This window comes from Triturus cristatus, chromosome 4_1 (genome assembly GCF_964204655.1).
Source record: "Triturus cristatus chromosome 4_1, aTriCri1.1, whole genome shotgun sequence".
Taxonomy (NCBI): Eukaryota; Metazoa; Chordata; class Amphibia; order Caudata; family Salamandridae; genus Triturus; species Triturus cristatus.
In genome coordinates, this window is record NC_140585.1 from 477,696,275 (window position 1) to 477,713,893 (window position 17,619).

Genomic DNA, 17,619 nt, shown 5'->3' on the forward strand with positions numbered 1-17,619 from the left:
GTAGCAGCGAAGTATTTGAGACACAGAATGTAATGTCTCTAAAAGAGGGAAGAGACACAAAGCAACAAGCAAAGTTGATGTCATATGCACACTGGTTTGTTGCTCACGTAGTGGCTCTGGCGCAATAGACTATGAAGAGTAAAGGGCCCGGGTCAGATAGGATGTTGCCTGTGAGCGTGACCCTAAATCACCTACTCAACCAATGTTAAAAATGCCCGTACAGGACCAGTGTGCCTGTACGATGCACATTGCATCAATACCCCGAAGGCTCAAAGGAGAATCTCCGGTGTCATGGATGCAACCAGCAACCCCCAAGGACCCGACCGTGTCAGGAGCAGTTTACCGATTAAGTGAAGGCGTTTAATCCATATTCAATAGCCTTCGCATGGCAGTCCCTGGCGCTGGTACCCCTTATCTTCATTTGACGCGGTTGTCAGGGTGAGCCCTCAACTAGTCATACATACTCACCTGCTCCCGTTTGGAGCCTCGTTGTTGACCTACCCGCTCCACTGCAACCAGGAAGGTATCTGTTCACCGTAGTGAGCTGTTATAAATAACCACCATGGTTCCGGTAGAGACGTGTGCAGGAGAGCCAAGTGGCTGCAGCGGTTGTTGGGAGGGTCGTGTGACTGTGGATGGTTGATGGAGATTATTGTGGAAACCGTGGTGGCCATCTTAGAGTGCGCATATAGCAAAAACAGAATCAAACTTTGTCTTGATTTAACCTCATTTTTTACAAATTCCACTTAACTCTCCCAAAAAAAAAATCCAAAAGAAAAGAAAAAAGACCCCATCTTCCCCACTAACCCATCCGCCAGTCCTGAACCACAACCAACCCAGGAACCCTGCCCCTCAGAACAAGGTCCTTGAAAAGGAAACCCCACCCCAAACCGAAAACGAGCTTTAGATACCCCAGGAGACGTGAGTACTGGGCCCCCTCCAAAGCACCCCAAACCAAGGTTATTGTTATATAAAAGGATAGTCTAGCAAACAGAAGACAAAGCCCAAGAGCCCAAGAAATTCTATCCAGTGTTAGGATCCAGCCTGAGCAGCACAACATACCAGATTGACTACTACCGTGCCCAAGCGCTGACCCCTATCCAAGATACTAGGAAAAATAAAGAGGAAGAGAAGAACAATAGGAATAGAGGGAAAGGGCAAAGCAAAGATTAAGTAGATAGAGCACAGTAAGATGAGGAAAAGGCATAATGGGGAGGCTGGGCCAACCTCACTAAAGCTTCCTTCGAGGAAAAGGGGAAGGGAAAGAAAAAAACATAATTAACCAAGTTCCATCATTCTCCTTTACTCCACTTTACCAGATGGTCAGAAACTCCTTGACCTTTGGGACATCAATACATAAATTTCTTTTGCCCTTCAAAATGAATGCACAGGATTGCAGGCTCCAGTAGTGAGACCGAGGACCCAAGCTTTTGGAGTGCCTGGGTATATTCTCTTAGTTGCCAATGCTGGACCACAGTTTCATGACAAAAGTCCAATCAGATGAAGAAATCCACTTCAGCCACTTTCGCTGGTGATCTAGGACAAGCTGCCCTATAGCTCTCCTGTCAGAGCAGTAAGTTACGTACATATATCAGGATAGCCCATGAGTAATGAGGATGTGATCCCTCGTGAGGAGGACGGAATGTGTAGCAATGGGATCTTTGAATCATGCTGTCCCTATCCCAGTTCCCCAAAGCAGAAAAGGCAAACTATATAGCCTCTGGGATCATCCCCATCCACCCTCTCTGGAACCCGCAGGACCCAGTGGTTGTTCCAGCAGGATTGATTCTACAGGTTTCTGACTCTTGATGAGAGCATGGTTATCTGAGATTCCAGATGTGAGACTTGTGTCTTGATAGCACTGACAGTAGTTTGAAGATTTTCCTGTGTTTTCTCAACTTTCCCAAGCCTTGAAATGAGAGTGTCCATTTTCCTCAAAAGCTTCCTTAAGAATACTTGTGTCTTTAAGTAAGTGGTTTTTAAGGCCAGTGAGCCCTTTCAATGATCTTCCCTGTGTTGGAGTAAAAGATTGTAAATAGCTGCTAGAGTAGGGGATCAGATGTAGCACCACCGGGTCAGTGAGATAGTAGACGAAGTGGACAAAAACAGGAGGGGCAGATTCAACCGCTGTTGGTGTTGAAACAATAGCATCCCTAAAATCAGAGGCTGTCGGGTAGATTTGTTGGGGTAAGGCTGATATTGTCCAAGTCCTAAAGCAGTTCCTCCTCTGATGCAATCAGAGGATTCAGTGTACCTTGCACAAAGACTTTAGTTATGATGTCCTCAATGACTGAGGCCGTGGAATTGGGGTTAGCTGCAACTTGCCCATTTCTTTTTGAGATTGCCCCAGCATCTGAACGATGATTTAAAGATTTGATCTTAATCTTGGATGCCTAAGCTCTGTCTGGGGTCATCAAAATTTTCTGCTGTTCTGTGTTCCATATATGCATCGTAATGCCATCTAATAACCCATACCATTCATTCTCTCCTAGTGTTGAGGAAGTCCTTTAGCTAGACTTCTCATATGTTGTGTCAATTCTCAAATTCAAGCCCTTTTTCAATTGCAATGCCACCTGGGTTAGCATTTCACATAATGGTATGCTGTAGTGGCCCCCGAGGATACCATCATATGTTGCATGTACAAGGTTGCAATCTTACACTCACATCACTGTTATGCTGTTCATCTCTGAATGTTCTGAGAGACAGACATGTTCAAAAGTTACAAAACATTCCAGCTTACTAAAGTATGCAGAGGTATTTCCTGCAGCCTATCTCTGGCACAGACCAGTGACACTTTTTTGTTTCCTTTCACAAAGCTCCCGGGCATTTGTAATATTGTTTCACAAGGACTTCAAACATAGATGTTTTCTTTATGGCACTTTACTTTTCCTGAGAGCTGACAACACAGTCCATGAAACACTGTCAGTGAAATTTAAAAATACGCGTCTTGTTTGCCAAATAAACCCTGGATATTTTCACCTTCACTCCGTAGTGGCTCGCTTTTTCCTGCTAGGAATGCATATATATATATTCCTGCGTTCCTAGCAGGAAAAAGCTAGCCACTCCGGTGTGAAGGTGAAAATATCCAGGGTTTATTTGGCAAACAAGACGCGTTTGGACCTCTGGCGAGGTCTTGGTCACAAAACCATTTGCCAGTTCCTCATATATTTAAAGATACAGTGATTTGCATGACGCAGCGTGCCGTGATAAACATAAATAAAAGACTTTGGTGAGTAGAATGAAAGAAATTTTACATTCATGATGATTTGATCATTTACTTGTTAATGCACATTTTGTAAATACATAATAATATCATAATGAGACAGTGTTCGTGAATGAATCTGATGTCTGTGTCTCTTGATTCATGTGTTAGGCTGTGCCTACTTGCTCATGGGTATAGTACCCCCACATTGAGTGAACTTCGTGTCAGTCACATCGGGTAAAGTACCCTGTGTCTAGCTCGGTCAAGTAATGACGATCACATTAGTGATTCATTGGTTATCTGATGTCAGGTCATGTGATATACACGTGATGGAGTGAGTGGAAACTGAGGAAGGGATTGTGAATTGGGGAAAGTGAATAGGGAAGCTATCGTGGTTAGAAGTAACCCTTGCAAATATGCACTCGGTGCTTATCCGTATCCCTTTGCAATGTTTGTCTTCACCCTTACGCCCTGTCTAAATTGTGTATTATTGTGGAGGTGTGCTATGTTCGATGTGAAGTGCTGCCTACAACTACCTCTATCGCGACAAAATGGAGAGATGACTGTTCCTGAGAATGTCCTTCAATCTCCTGTGCTCTTAGCAATCTCCTGGTGGCTATCCTTCTTCTGATGTATTTGAATGATCTGTTAAGAGATATGAAAGACAGAGCATGTTAGTATAATTGAAAACATGAATTCTTCCTAACTTTACGTGTATTGATTGATATTACACCATAACCACAGATTTGCCCATATTTTGTAACAGTGTAACAACACATAAAACATTACATTTGTCACCTCACGGAGAAAATAGTTCACGTGTAGCAGATACCGAGAGAAATCATGAACTCAGTACTACTCAACCAATGTAAAGTGAATTTTTAAAAAAGGTGGAGACCACAAGGTCTTACTAAAAAGGAACTGAAGGAGTTGGGCAACAAAAAGCGTCAGTATATTTTACAAGTGTACATATAGTTCCTCGTCAATATTCATCCCTGTGGGGAACATGCTGCCTGTCTGCAAAATCAGTCTTGTCTCAAGTCTGCGCAAGGCTAATACTTGATTCCCTCCTCTAGGGTGCTTGGGTATGGTATCGGGACCAAAGTATTTGCCTTTCATCCAATCGCCCTCATGTGCCTCATTAAAATGTTTGGCTGTGCTGTAACTCAAGTCACGGTTTGTTATAGCTCTCCCATGCTCCAGGATTCTTTTCTTAACTGGGAATTTTGTCGATCCGACATACCACTTCCCACAGGGACATGTGATGGCATAGACTACGAATTCTGTCCCATAGGTAATGGGCCTAGTTATTTTCCATTTTTTCTTTGATCTCTGCGGTGATACTTCCCTTACGTTCTCACTGTGGCTGCAGGCTTTGCATTTACTGCATCTGTGGAAGCCTCCCCTTTGCTCCAGCCAGGTCTTTTTTTTGCTTTGTAAGTGGCTATTGACTAGAATGTCCTTAAGGGACACATTCTTTCTGTAGGTGACTGATGGTGAGTGCCCTAACTGTTTCTCAAGTAGTGGATCTTGTGTTAAGATATGCCATCTTTTTTTAAGCATACTTCTGAATTCGCCTGCTTGTGTATTGTATGTGGTTATGAAGCGTACTATTGTCCCCACTTCATCTAGGCTGTGGTGAGCCTTGGGTGATTGGAATAAGGCATCATTACGACTGATGGTGTTGCCAAAGACAGCCAGCCACCAGTACCTTGTAAGTTTTTTTATTTTTATTCAATTATCACCATAGATGGGGACATGAGACCAAGGTGTTTCAGCCATTGCTTTCAACAGGGTCAAATATATAGTTGTACATTTGTTTCTACATAAAACAGTTACACGTATTTTAAATAGCTTACTGTAAGCATAGTTCGGTTGCTAAGATAACCACTAGATCAGCTTCATATTAATCCCCCACCTGCCTCATTAACTCGGTAATGTGCAAAGGATTCATGGTAAATCTGTATAATTCACTTTTTGATGTATGATTTTTACAGTTGTAGTTGAGTAGACATGAGCAATAAAAAAGTGGAAAATGCTGTGTTAATACCTTATACTTTCTCTTTACACATTTAGGCATCTGAGAATTTTTTTTATTCCTGTGCTGGATGGTGTGTGGTTACATTTATCCTTGGAGTTTGTGACAGACACAATGACAATATTATGCTAACAAACACAGGCCATATGTTCCACATTGACTTTGGGAAATTCTTAGGACATTCCCAAAAATTTGGGAGTATAAAAAGGTAAGTTCTGCCTCTTTGCTAATGTTGTTTACACTAAAGTACCATGAATGATATAAACCTATATTCTGAATTCTGTAGCATTGTTTACGTTGTACACATGATTTTTTATTTCCAGACTCCAAGTCACTGAATGTGTTTGAGAGAAATGCTATTATCTCAAATGACCTCAGAGTAAGAAATACATTTGAATGTAAAGATGCAATGAAGATATCTGAATTGGAGGCCAGAGCTTTTAAAAAGCATGAGTGGAAATTGGCCTTTTCACCTACCTGGGTCTACAGACACAATAGGCTACCCCTTATATCTGGTTAACAAACTCCGTACCTCAGAAAGAAGAAGTAACACAGGTGGAAATTTGGGAATTCTGTAGTGAAAACCAATATCCTAGAAATCTTAAACATTAACCCAACCTCCTTCTACATAGCTCCACGAACATGGAACCACTGCAGTAAAAAAGCCCTTAAAAACAAACAATTTCAGCACGCACCTACATGCCTAACAGGCCCAAGTCTCTTCTTTCACTATAGCCAGATTTCATTTTTCATACGCTGATTAATCGTGTTCTCCTGATGTCGGTTGTTTTTAAAGAGCTCCACTGCCACCGCTGCAAGGCTAAAAAAATATGTTTAGTAAAATATTTTTTTTTTTACTGTACCCTGTATCGTTTCTTTTAAATTAGTCATTATAATATATGGTTTCTCCTCGATGACACAGTAAACCATTCCATTTATGAGTTACAGCGATGTTGTAAAAGAAATAATCCGTTTTTCTCAAACCCTGAGATCAACATGGAAACCAATTTGCACATCCACTGTTAAGAAAAGGTGATTGCTGAGCACTTCATGACAACTCAAAGCAATATATGTAATCACATGCATATTCTGTTTTTGTTGAGCTATGCTTGTATAATTTTTAAAAATATGGCCTTATGTAAATACACTTGGGGCATATTTACAAGCCCCTTTTTGCCACAGGGACATCAATTTTAGTGACGTTCCTGTGGCAATATGTGTTTTGCCTTATTTAGAAGGAAGCGTTAAGCCACTTAACGTGGCTTAACGCTGCCTTGTGAAGAAAGCACCTTTACACACTGTACTTAGCGTGAAAGGGGAGGGCAATGGGTGCTGCGGTGAGCATTTTACCGCAACACCCATTGATTTTGACGCTGCCCCCTATTTACAAGTGCAGCGTAAATTGGAGACTTCATCAATATTATGACTAGGGAAAACCTGGCCTTAAACAGGCAAAACAAGGAGAAATGTGTAATTTCTCCTTGTTTTTGCTGTTTCAATGTGTACACATAGAAAAAGCTAAAGCCCATTGATTGTTTATGTGCAGGAGAGTGACCCTTCCTGCACATAAGAAATCTTTGAAAAAACATGACGTTTTGTAACATCTATGTGTGCTGCATTGAGCAGCACACATAGAAGTGACAAAACACCATTTAGCAATGGTAAATGTGCAGGACGAGACACCTTCCTTAACATAAACACCCTTACTCTATGGTGCAAGGGTGCCTGCGTTGGCGCCAGCCTACTAAATTTAGCACCAGCATAGGGGGAAATGCGGGGCTGCACCATATTACTCTAAATACGGTGCAGCCTTGCGTTTCAGAAGTATTGGAGCATGGTGTTAAGCCAAGGAGGCTAACACCATCCTTCGCCACTGCGTTGTAAATATGCCCCTAGGTCCCTAATGTTACTGATTTGTTTTTAATTTGCTGAGCCCTCAAATTTTAATGGTCTCCTGTGATATAAATCCCAATGTATTTCCTTTATACCCACCCCAAGGCCTTTATACATTATTTTTTATCGAGTGTGTAATATAGTTTCAATTAAGAATGCAAAAACTGAAAAAAACGACTTAAAAATTGTCTTTATCATTTGGGAATACGTATTTTTTGATGAACTAATCTAATTTCCGGGCCGATCATGAACTGTATAGGCTTAGCAAATGGTGTTAGTCTTACATTTTACTTGTGTAAATGCATAGCATGGCAATGAATACATGTAAATATACATTACTTTAGGTTAGATTTTATAATGCTTTATTTCAAGAGGTGTTCACAGATTTAAAAAAATTCCACTCATTTCTTCATGGAAAGATTCACACTCCTCCATCAAGTGAGGGCCAAAAAATGAGGGTCCCAAAAGTGTATTTTCTCATATTAATTCCTATTGGAGAATTTACTGTTTAATACAGAAAAAAAATGGCTGAATGGAATTACTTCAAATTTGTCACAAAATTACTCAAAAAGCATACTTTTAGTGATTTGGTGTAAATTCATTCATTGAGAAATGTTTGTTTAAGGACGGGCTAGTTTTGGTATGAAAGAGTTGATTCTCAGAAAATGTTCTAGATATCTAGACTGTTGGTCTAGCAGTACTGATAGCATGGTATTCCTGTGGAGCAAAAACAAATCTCAAACCTGGTTGGGTGAGGAGTTTTCTCCTGTTGGCCATCCAATTAGAAGGTCCTCCTACCACTGTACCAGAGCATTCTGTTTGGCTGGCCACAACATGAGGTAATTTTTCTCATGTTTCTAGCTGCCATTACAGAATGTTATAGAAAATGTATGGAGCAGGGCATAGCAAGCACACCCTGAACCCCCTGGACCAGTGCTTTGCGCTAAGAAAATGCTGGTTTTATCATTAGTACCAATGTCCTACAGTGGAACCCAACAAGGTCCACATGAGGTACAGCAGTACTACCACAATATTTGCCGATGAGGTTGGCCACTGCCCCTGCCAGGTGGGTCACAATGTCTAGCCCTTGCAAAGTGGTCACATAAATGGCACTTAACTATCACCGCGCATCTCCAGCAACGTAACATCCCGTACAGCTGGGGCCATCCTTTTCGCCTGGTGTTCCGTATAGACAACACGCTCTACCAACTGCGCTCTTTGTCGGAGGCGGCCAAGTTGTTGGGTGTGGCGCTCCCGGCAGAAGATAGCAGTGACGATAACCCCCCGACGGAGGCACATGACTCCAGGCCCAGATGGCGTCAACAGGGGCACCGCCGTCGCACCGGGAAACCTCCAGTGGCAGAGATCCTCAGAGGCCAGCAAGCAGTCCTGGAGACTGTCTCCGCAGAACTGACCAAATCCCCATCCGGCTGACTCCGGCAACGATAATGGACTGCCTGGCTGCTTGTTTCCAATACAGGTCATCGGCGGGAGGGAGGCCTTTTTACCGCAGGCAACCTACCGCACGATGCTGTATTTCCGTTCAGGAAGGTGGAGGACAATTGGTTACTATTCCCATTGCTCACCTGTTGATTTTATTGGTTATGGTTTTGGGGACTTTGTTGAGGGGGGATCCGGGGTTCCATGTCCACCATCTAAGGGGGTCACTATGGTTCCAATGGATTGCGGCACACACACCGATTGCTCACTTTACGCCCCTTATCCACGCGCTGCAACGCCTTCCCTGCGCTTCCTGGGTCCTCTGGATAACGTGAATGCCTGCCAACACGCTTAAAGTATTAACTCTCAATGTTCGATGCCTCAGTAACCCCGTAAAGCGTAGTGCCATCCAGTCTTGCCTAGAAAACACACAAGCCGATTTATGTCTCCTCCAAGAAACCCGCCTTTTGGCTAAGGACTGTCACTGTCTCAGATCCCGGAAATTCCCGACGCAGCTCTTTTCTTCCGGCCCTACTAAGTCTGCGAGGGTCGCGATCTTAGTGGCCCAGCGGTTTAAGGGGGAAGTCCTGCAGAAGGAGGCAGAAATCAGGGGCCGGCTATTAGTTCATAGATTTGCCCTAGGCGCCTCGACCTTTACCATTGGCTCTCTTTATGCCCCCAACTAGGGTCAAGAACAATTCTTGCATTCCACCATTACGGAAGTCACGGCTACGACTGATCGCAATATTATCCTAGGTGGGGATTTAAATCTTGTTTTTGACAACACACAGGACAGATCCAGCCATCGCACGCACCAGACAGGTGCGCTCTCGGCAGCGGGGCTCGACCGTTTATGCGACTTGGGGTTGTGCGACTTATAGCATAGTTTCCATCCACATAGTCGGGAATTCTCTTATTATTCTCATGCCCACAAGACATATGCCAGACTAGACTACCTCTTGGCCTCCACATCGGTCCGAGCGATGGCGACAGGGGCTGAGATAGGGGTGGCCTCCCTCTTCGATCATGCTCACCACTCTGACCCTTCTACCCGTAGCACGGCCCTACAGGGTATGGCGTCTTAGGGACACTCTTCTGCACCCTGAGGACAAAGTCGCACAGATAAGATGATCCAGCACTGACTTCCTTTCCGATAATGCCAAAACTGACACAACATTGGCGACACAGTGGGCGGCACTGAAGGCAGTCCTCCGGGGAGAGTTTATAGCTATTTCAGCCGCTGACAATGTAGAACGCAGACATAAGCGGGATGACCTCACCCAACAAACTAGGGAACTGGAGCAGATGCACCAGAGGACGGGAGCCCCCAGAGTGCGGCGCCAGCTCAAAGCAGTACGACACCAACTCGCGGCTCTCGATCAGGATAGAGCGGAGTTCACAGCCTTGAGATTGAGGCATGCCTACTATACTGGGGGAGACAGGTGCGGGCACCTTCTCGCCCACAAGCTCCGGGAGGGCCAGCAACGACAGGGAGATCTGCAAAGAAGATGGCATGCGAGTTTCGGAAGATGGTGACATAGCCGAAGCGTTCCGCGATTTTTATGCTAACCTTTATACTAGCTCTCCGTTGGATGATACCAATGGAGCCGCCTTTCTCGACTCCGTCACACTTTCGGCTTTGACTAAATCTCAGGCAGACCAGTTAGCCAGAAATATCTGCCTGGAGGAGGTAATTGCCGCCATTGCCCGGCTGAAACTGGCGAAAGCCCCGGGGCCGGATGGCTTTTCAGCCATTTTTTATAAGAAGTTTTGTACTTTATTAGCCCCTCTCCTCACCCAACTTTTCAATTCCTTCTCAGAAGCAGGAGCGATTCCTCTGGATCTTTTAGGGGCCTTTATAGCAGTAATCCCCAAGCCAGTGAAAGACAGGACTCAATGTGGGGCGTACCGTCCTATTTCACTGTTGAATGTTGATCTTAAGATATTCACGGGGATCCTGGCCAACCGGCTAGCACCTTACATGCCTGGTCTTATTGACCCGGACCAGGCGGGGTTCATTCCTGAGCGCCAAGCACCTGACAACATGAAGCGTGTTCTCCATCTTGTTGAGAAGGCTTCACGTACGGCGGAAGAGTATATACTGCTCACAATCGATGCCGAAAAGGCGTTCGATTGCGTCCATTGGCCCTACTTGGAGCAGGTGCTAATGCGGATGGGACTGGGAGAGAAATTTCGCATCCACATTTTCAACTGCTACAAGTTCCCGTCTGCCTCAGTTCGGGTGAATGGCCACACGTCCTCCAGATTCCCTATAGAGTGGGGCACAAGACAGGGGTGCCCACTGTCGCCCCCTGCTTTTTGCCACCTATATGGAACCTATGGCCCAGAGGATTCGGCAAAACTCAGCAATTTCTGGGATTAAGTTCGGGGGATATGTTCATACCATCAGCCTTTATGCGGATGATGTGTTGTTATCCTTATCTAACCCGCGCAAGGCGCTGTCGGCATGCCTAGCGGACTTAGACACCTTTGCGCAGGCCGCGGGGTTTAAGGTGAATGCCGACAAGTCGCTAGCTCTTAGTCTCTCCTTGTCTCGGCCCACCCGGGAGCATCTCCAGAGCCTACTCCCCATCCAGTGGGCAGGGGCCACGGTCCCATATTTGGGGATTCAGCTCGCTTCCACCCTTCCACAGGTGGATAATATTAATTATGCATCCTTGCGTCGGAAGATTCGCAGAGAACTCGGTCAGTGGAAACACTACCCTCTCTCTTGGCTGGGAAAAATAGCAGCGATCAAAATTACCACCCTGCCTCAGATCCTTTACCTCTTTCGCACTATCCCTCTACATCCGCCCACCGGCTGGATACAGCAGACACAATCAGAGCTCGCCCAGTTCATCTGGAATGGTCGGAAGCCGCGCATGAAGCGGTCATTGTCCACCCTCCCTCCCGAATGTGGTGAACTTGGGATCCCTGACCTTCAACTCTACTTCCAAGCTGCCCAGTTACGTCACTTGGTGGAATGGAGTCGTTGGGAATTGGAGAAACACTGGCTGTTTCAAGATCAAGCCGTAGCAGCGCGGCCTTTGCAGGAAATTTCCTTCCTACGCAAACAACATCGGCCCCCTAATCTGTACGCTTCATATATTACCCGCGTTCCCCTTGAAGTGTGGGACCGCACCAATGTTCAACATGAACTCACCACCTTTCCCTCTCCGCTTACCCCTCTGCTCGATAATCCTGAGTTGTCTCCGGGGATGGATTTGGCGGCCTTCGCCTGCTGGAAGCCGGCGGGATGCTGATTTTTCCAACAATTCAAAAAGGAAAACGGGCTGTCTGAGGCGGAAAGGCTCAGGTACCTACAAGTTCGCCATTGGGCGCTCAACGAGCGAGTCCGTCCATTTGCTGATAGACGACTTTCCCACTACGAGCGAAGGCTCCTTATGCGCACATCGGACAAACAGCTAATCACTGACCTATACAGGATGCTACAGGTTAGATTTGCTCACACTTACAATTCCGGCAGGATGCGTTGGGAGAGGGAGTTGGGTAGAACACTGACTCACAAGGAGTGGAAGGGTATCTACTACAGGGCCCGACATTCAGCTTATCACATGGGGCTTACGGACACCCTTACAAAGGTAGTGACATATTGGTACTACACCCCGGAACGTCTACACTCAATGGATCGGGCAAGGAATGCAAAGCGCTGGAGGGGTTGTGATCATATAGGCACCTTGGTACACCTACTCTGGGAATGTGAACACATCCAGCCATACTGAACTCAGGTGATCGATGAGGTGGACAAGTATTTTAGCACAGCGATACCACGCGTATATACTATTGGGCCTTCCAAATCCCTTGACATTCCCACTTAAATCGTTCAGGGGTCGACAAATGGCAATTGCGCTGGGATCAGTGGTACAGAACATACTTACTCACTGGCGCACCTCCACCATTCCGACCTTCACAGGCTGGTTATACCGTTTGTGGCATGTCCTTGGCATTAGGAGAAACTTACGTTAACGATGGTGGGGGGCACCAAGTATGGGGAGCTGTGGAAACCTTTTCTGGCGCTCTTGTCTTCCGAATTCCGAGATGTTACTTGTCCTCGCTACTTGCACTTGTTGCGCTTATCAGACGAGCAGGGGGAGGAGAGGGGATAAAGACCTGACTGGGGAGCTGGAGGACTGCGTTGGTGGACATGGAACGGGGAGGGGGTGGGCAGGGTCCAGGGAGGGGAGGGGGGATAGGGTTGTTTTTGAGGTTCTCCTTTTGATGGTGTCTTTGTTTGGACTCTGTATGGCCTTCTCCGCCAGGGCAGAGGCCCAATGCTCATCACATACTTCCATGGCGGATGGTTCTGTTACCCATTTTAAGTCCACGGGGAATTGATAATCCCCCCTGTCAGAGTCTCTATGTGTGTTTCTGAAATTTCAATAAAAGATTTAAACCATAAATGGCACCTAATAATCACTGCAGGGCACCATCTATGTGATAGTAGCAATTCATAGTAGACTGCAATACTCTAATGAGTATTGATGAGAAAGATAGGATTGAAGCCACTAACATGCAGTATTTTGTGAACTCATCTATTAATACATAGGTTAGTTCACGGAAGTGCCCATATTTCAATCCCTTTTTGCAACTCCAACATTACGCTAAACGGGTCAATATGAGTATACATTGCCAGTTAAGGATAGACATCACAAACAGCATATTTGTTTTCTATTTTTAAACTAATAAATGGAGTTCAAAAAGAAACTTTTTTGATTTTTTTAAACTGTTTAAAAAGAATTTGGGTAACCTTCGAGATGAAATTCCAATTAATTGAAAGAAATAGGTGTCCAAACTTGGGAGGAGATATTAAAGAATTAATATATTTGTAAGTGGCCTGATGAGCTAACACCTGGTTCCTTCAAGCAATGGCAGCCTGCTTGCCAACAGTTTTAACTTTACCACAGTCAAGATAAATGATTACAGCTCTGCCAAAGCACTGAGCAGATTCCCGGTGTTGGGCTGTTAAGACATCTGGAGGAAGTACATCTCAAAGAGCAACCGCATGATGTAGGACAGTGTCAGATGTATCCACATGTTGTTCTTCTTGCATTCTACTTTTAGAAGCATTGAACTAGGGTAGCATCATGCTTTGAGAGGCCTAGTACAAAAGGAGTACTTTTTTCCCCTTTTCTCTGCTGCACTTTGCGTCACAGATTTCGCATGCAAATTTCATCACATAGACCGTTTTCTTGGCAGGTGGGATTATGAAGAACTCCCAAACTATTGAGGGCCTCTGCTTTGCCCTTCGTCAACTTTAGGGTCTTGAGGTACAGGGTGGCCTGCTCCTGAAGCATTTCACCAATTTATTTTTAGTCTAATCCACAAAAAGAGGCTAATTCTTAAAGAACTAACATATTGCACAACGTGTGAAACCTAGTCATATCGATATATGTGCAGGAAATTGCATAAATACAGTCGCTGCAACTAATCAGATGTTGTTTTACTTTGAGTTATTGGTACCACTGTGCCTTTTTCTGGTACCATGGCACTGGGACACCTAATAACACTGGAATTTGTAAAAGAACTTTACAACTCTGTTTACAGAAAAAAAATTAAGGTGTGACAGAAATGTCATGTCAACCCAGATGTATGGGCCCTCCTGAATTTTAATCATCTTTAAAAGGCATCATACTTATTTGGCATCTCATAATATCAGGATTTCTCACACGATCAGAAATAGTATTCAGGATGGATCTGCTTTTGATTTCTTTGCTTTCAATTTATCTAGGATGCTTTTTTGTTTCTGAACCTGCTTTTCGTATGATCGTCTTTTTTTAAAATAATGTATTTATTGATCAATTTCATAGGATACCTATAGTACACACATTATTTATTCCCATATCTTTTACAATGTGCATAATTAATTAAGGCATTAGGTTCATATAGACACTCATCTAGATTATAACTCCGGTTATATGGATAAATACATCCTGGCGGAAAAATATTAAGACTTTTTAACAGAGTGCCGATGTGCCCAAAAAATAAAAATGGTTCTAATAAGCCTAGCAACCATGTGTACAAATTTTATGAAAAGTGCAAAACAGTAGTATATTTTAGATAAAGTGCAAATGTGCCAAAAATGTACTTATTTTTATAATCATGTAATCAATCATTCTTTTCACAGCTAAATACATAAGGTACATCATCCTGGATTAATGTCTCTGCCTGTCCGTGGAAATTATTGACAAAGTGCAAAGCATACCCAAAGATAATACCCCATATACATCATTGATTAAGGCATTGGATTCAAATTGGATTCAATTGAAGTCTAGATTTTTTTTGCTCCCGATGTACATTCAAGTGCATTTTTCCAGAAAAATAAAGGATTTCATTTTCCACACAAAGATCAAGCAAGTTTCCAAACACATATATTCTGATGATCATAGTATTCAATACTTAAAATATATATATTTTTAGCAGTTAAATAAAATGGATACCTCTAAATTCCACTCTTTACTTGTTCATAAAAATGATTTGGTGAGATACCTGAAATAAAAATTCTATTTTGAATATTGTTATTTTTAAGGCTATTTTTATTCAAAACTAGTATTCAATTTTGTCAGGGCCTATATTACTGCATTTTCTATTCCCTCCATTAATCTCCATGTTGCATCAAATCTTCCAGCACACCCTACCCTTCTTGCAAAAGCCCCCTCAAACTTCTTAGTTCGGCTCATCTTATTTTGCCAGTCTTGATAGGTCGGTACTCTAGTTTCCTTCCAATTCTGCAGAATCAAATATCGAGCAACAAGCGGGGCGATTTGCAATACATGATTTGGTCCCTTTTTCCAATGGCAAATTCTGCCTAACAAAAGCCAAAAAGTACCACACCTTCCTCTGGATCAATCATTCTTTGTAATCCTAAACTTAGAATCGTAAATATTTTTCTCAGAAGTACTAAACCATTGGACAGGTAAAAAAAAGTATGTACCCAGTCACTTCCCCCTCACTGCTGACAACAAAACTAAAGATCCTCTAGCTCTGGATACATTCTATGGAGGGCATTAGGAGTGTAATATGCCATCCGGCGCGATAAAAGTGACATTCTTTTTATGATTTGCATCTCTCAAGGCCTTATTGCCTAATTGCTATATCGTCTGCCACTCAACCTTGGAAAAAGTGCATTGTGTTGTCAAGGTGGTCTTTTCGAGAAAAAATAATCACCAGATGGCTTTCCCCTTGCCTCCGCAGTAGTCTTTGCCAATTGCCAACCCCCTTTGCTTTGACCTAAACAGGGCGGCCGTTATTGGCTAAGAAACTAAATTATAATGATAGCACCATTTTTTCACTAAGTGAACGATCTGTTGGTAACCAAAAAAAGAGCTTACTCCTAACTCACACTTTGCTTGAAGGTTCTGCCAAGTTATACAATTCCCCCTGACCCAAAAATGCTCCAGTTCTCTAAAGCCTTTGTGTTCCAATACCTTAACTGGCTATTTGAGATTTGTAGGCCCAGAACAGACTGAGCATTCACAGAATAATATGCTTGAAGTCTCCAGCAATATTTCTGCAGTGTTTTATACCTCTTCTTTTTAGGAATTTTGGCTGTCTTTATAAATATCGGAAGTTGTGATCTGGCATCATGCACCATGTTCTCCAAAAAGAAAGAATCCAGAGACTCCTTGGCATCTATTGACCGAACTAATATATATCTATAAGGGAAGCTTCATAGTATGTACATATCTAGGGGAGTGCCAATCCACCCTGGATAATATCTAACATGCGCACTGAAAATTCCAACTCTCCAGACTTTTTTATTCCATATATTGCGTCCAAAAGGTGGCTCCAGTTCTTTAAAATAGGTTGTTCTAATTTTAATCTGTACATTAGAAAAAAAAAAGATCAACAAGGGTAAAATAGACAATTTTATCATAGCCACCCGCCCTAGTATGGAAGAAGTATCCATATAGCCAATACGTCTTTAATCTTTTTCATCATCACTTCATAAATTAGTTCATAAAGTTCTGTAAAGCAATTAGTCGCATTTATCCCTAAATAACAAAATTGGATTGGGATTAGAAGCCCGTATCTGAAAATCTATAGGAAGAATATTAAAAGAGCCATTAAATAAAAGCAGCTCTGTTTTTTATCGTTAATTTTTGTATCAATTGGAATTGCTCAGATTCCGCCAATGTAGTTCTATCTATCAGTTGCACTATAACCAAGTTAGCCCTAATCCTCATGGCCAGTGGTTTGATAATAAAAGTAAATAGTATAAGAGACAAGGGACAGCCCTGTTGAGTTCCCCTATTTATTTCAACTGTTTCTGCTAAACTTGAATTTTAAATTCCTTTGTGAGGGCCCCTTGAAATATATTACAAAGAATAATAATATAGTGAAAAGGAAAGCCAGATCTCCCAAGGCCATAAAAAAGTGCATCCCAATTATCATGTCAAATGCTTTCTCAGCATCTACCATCATGATCAATGCAGGCATCTGATTTACATTGAAAAAAAATCAAGCGCATGAACTAGGAACCCAGTATTCAAAGACATCAGCCTACCCACCACTAACCCAGTCTGATCCATTTGAATTATCTTCTGGGCTACCGTGGTGTTGCGATTAGCCCTGATTTTCATAAAAATGTTATAATCAGTATTATTAAGCCGATTGGCTGATAAGAATTCACATCCGTAGGGTTATTCACTTTCTTGACAAAGCTAATGATTGTTGATTCTTTGAAAATTGCCAGAATCTCTCCCCCTCCTTCCTTTACAAAATTAGAAAGCTCCACCAGAAATGGTGTTAATTCTATAGGGATGGTTTTGTAAAATTCTGTCAGAAAGCCATCATTTCCACAAGCCTTCCCACAAGACATTGAGGCTAGGGCCTGTTGGAGCTCTGATGCTATAATACCTGCTTCCAACCCCTGTAACTGTGCATTTGTCAATTGTGGTAATGTAATAGACTGAAAATAATTATGTATGATCTCATTTGAAGCTGTATGTTTAGTAGCATAAAAGATATTATAATGCTGCAAAAAACGCAAGATATCTCATCCTTTTCAGATACTTCTCTCTGTCCT

At 43.0% G+C, this 17,619-nt stretch overlaps 1 protein-coding gene across 11 annotated transcripts in view; it reads left to right on the plus strand.

The window, feature by feature from the left end:
- The window catches only part of PIK3C2G (phosphatidylinositol-4-phosphate 3-kinase catalytic subunit type 2 gamma), a 2,048,585-nt gene that overhangs the window by 1,622,718 nt on the left and 408,248 nt on the right, over positions 1 to 17,619 (plus strand). For all 11 annotated transcript variants that reach the window (XM_085652678.1, XM_085652687.1, XM_085652677.1 and 8 more), the window contains one exon: positions 5,279 to 5,448. In XM_085652678.1, the coding sequence (XP_085508804.1) occupies positions 5,279 to 5,448 (170 nt within the window). The remainder of the gene's footprint in view (positions 1 to 5,278; positions 5,449 to 17,619) is intronic.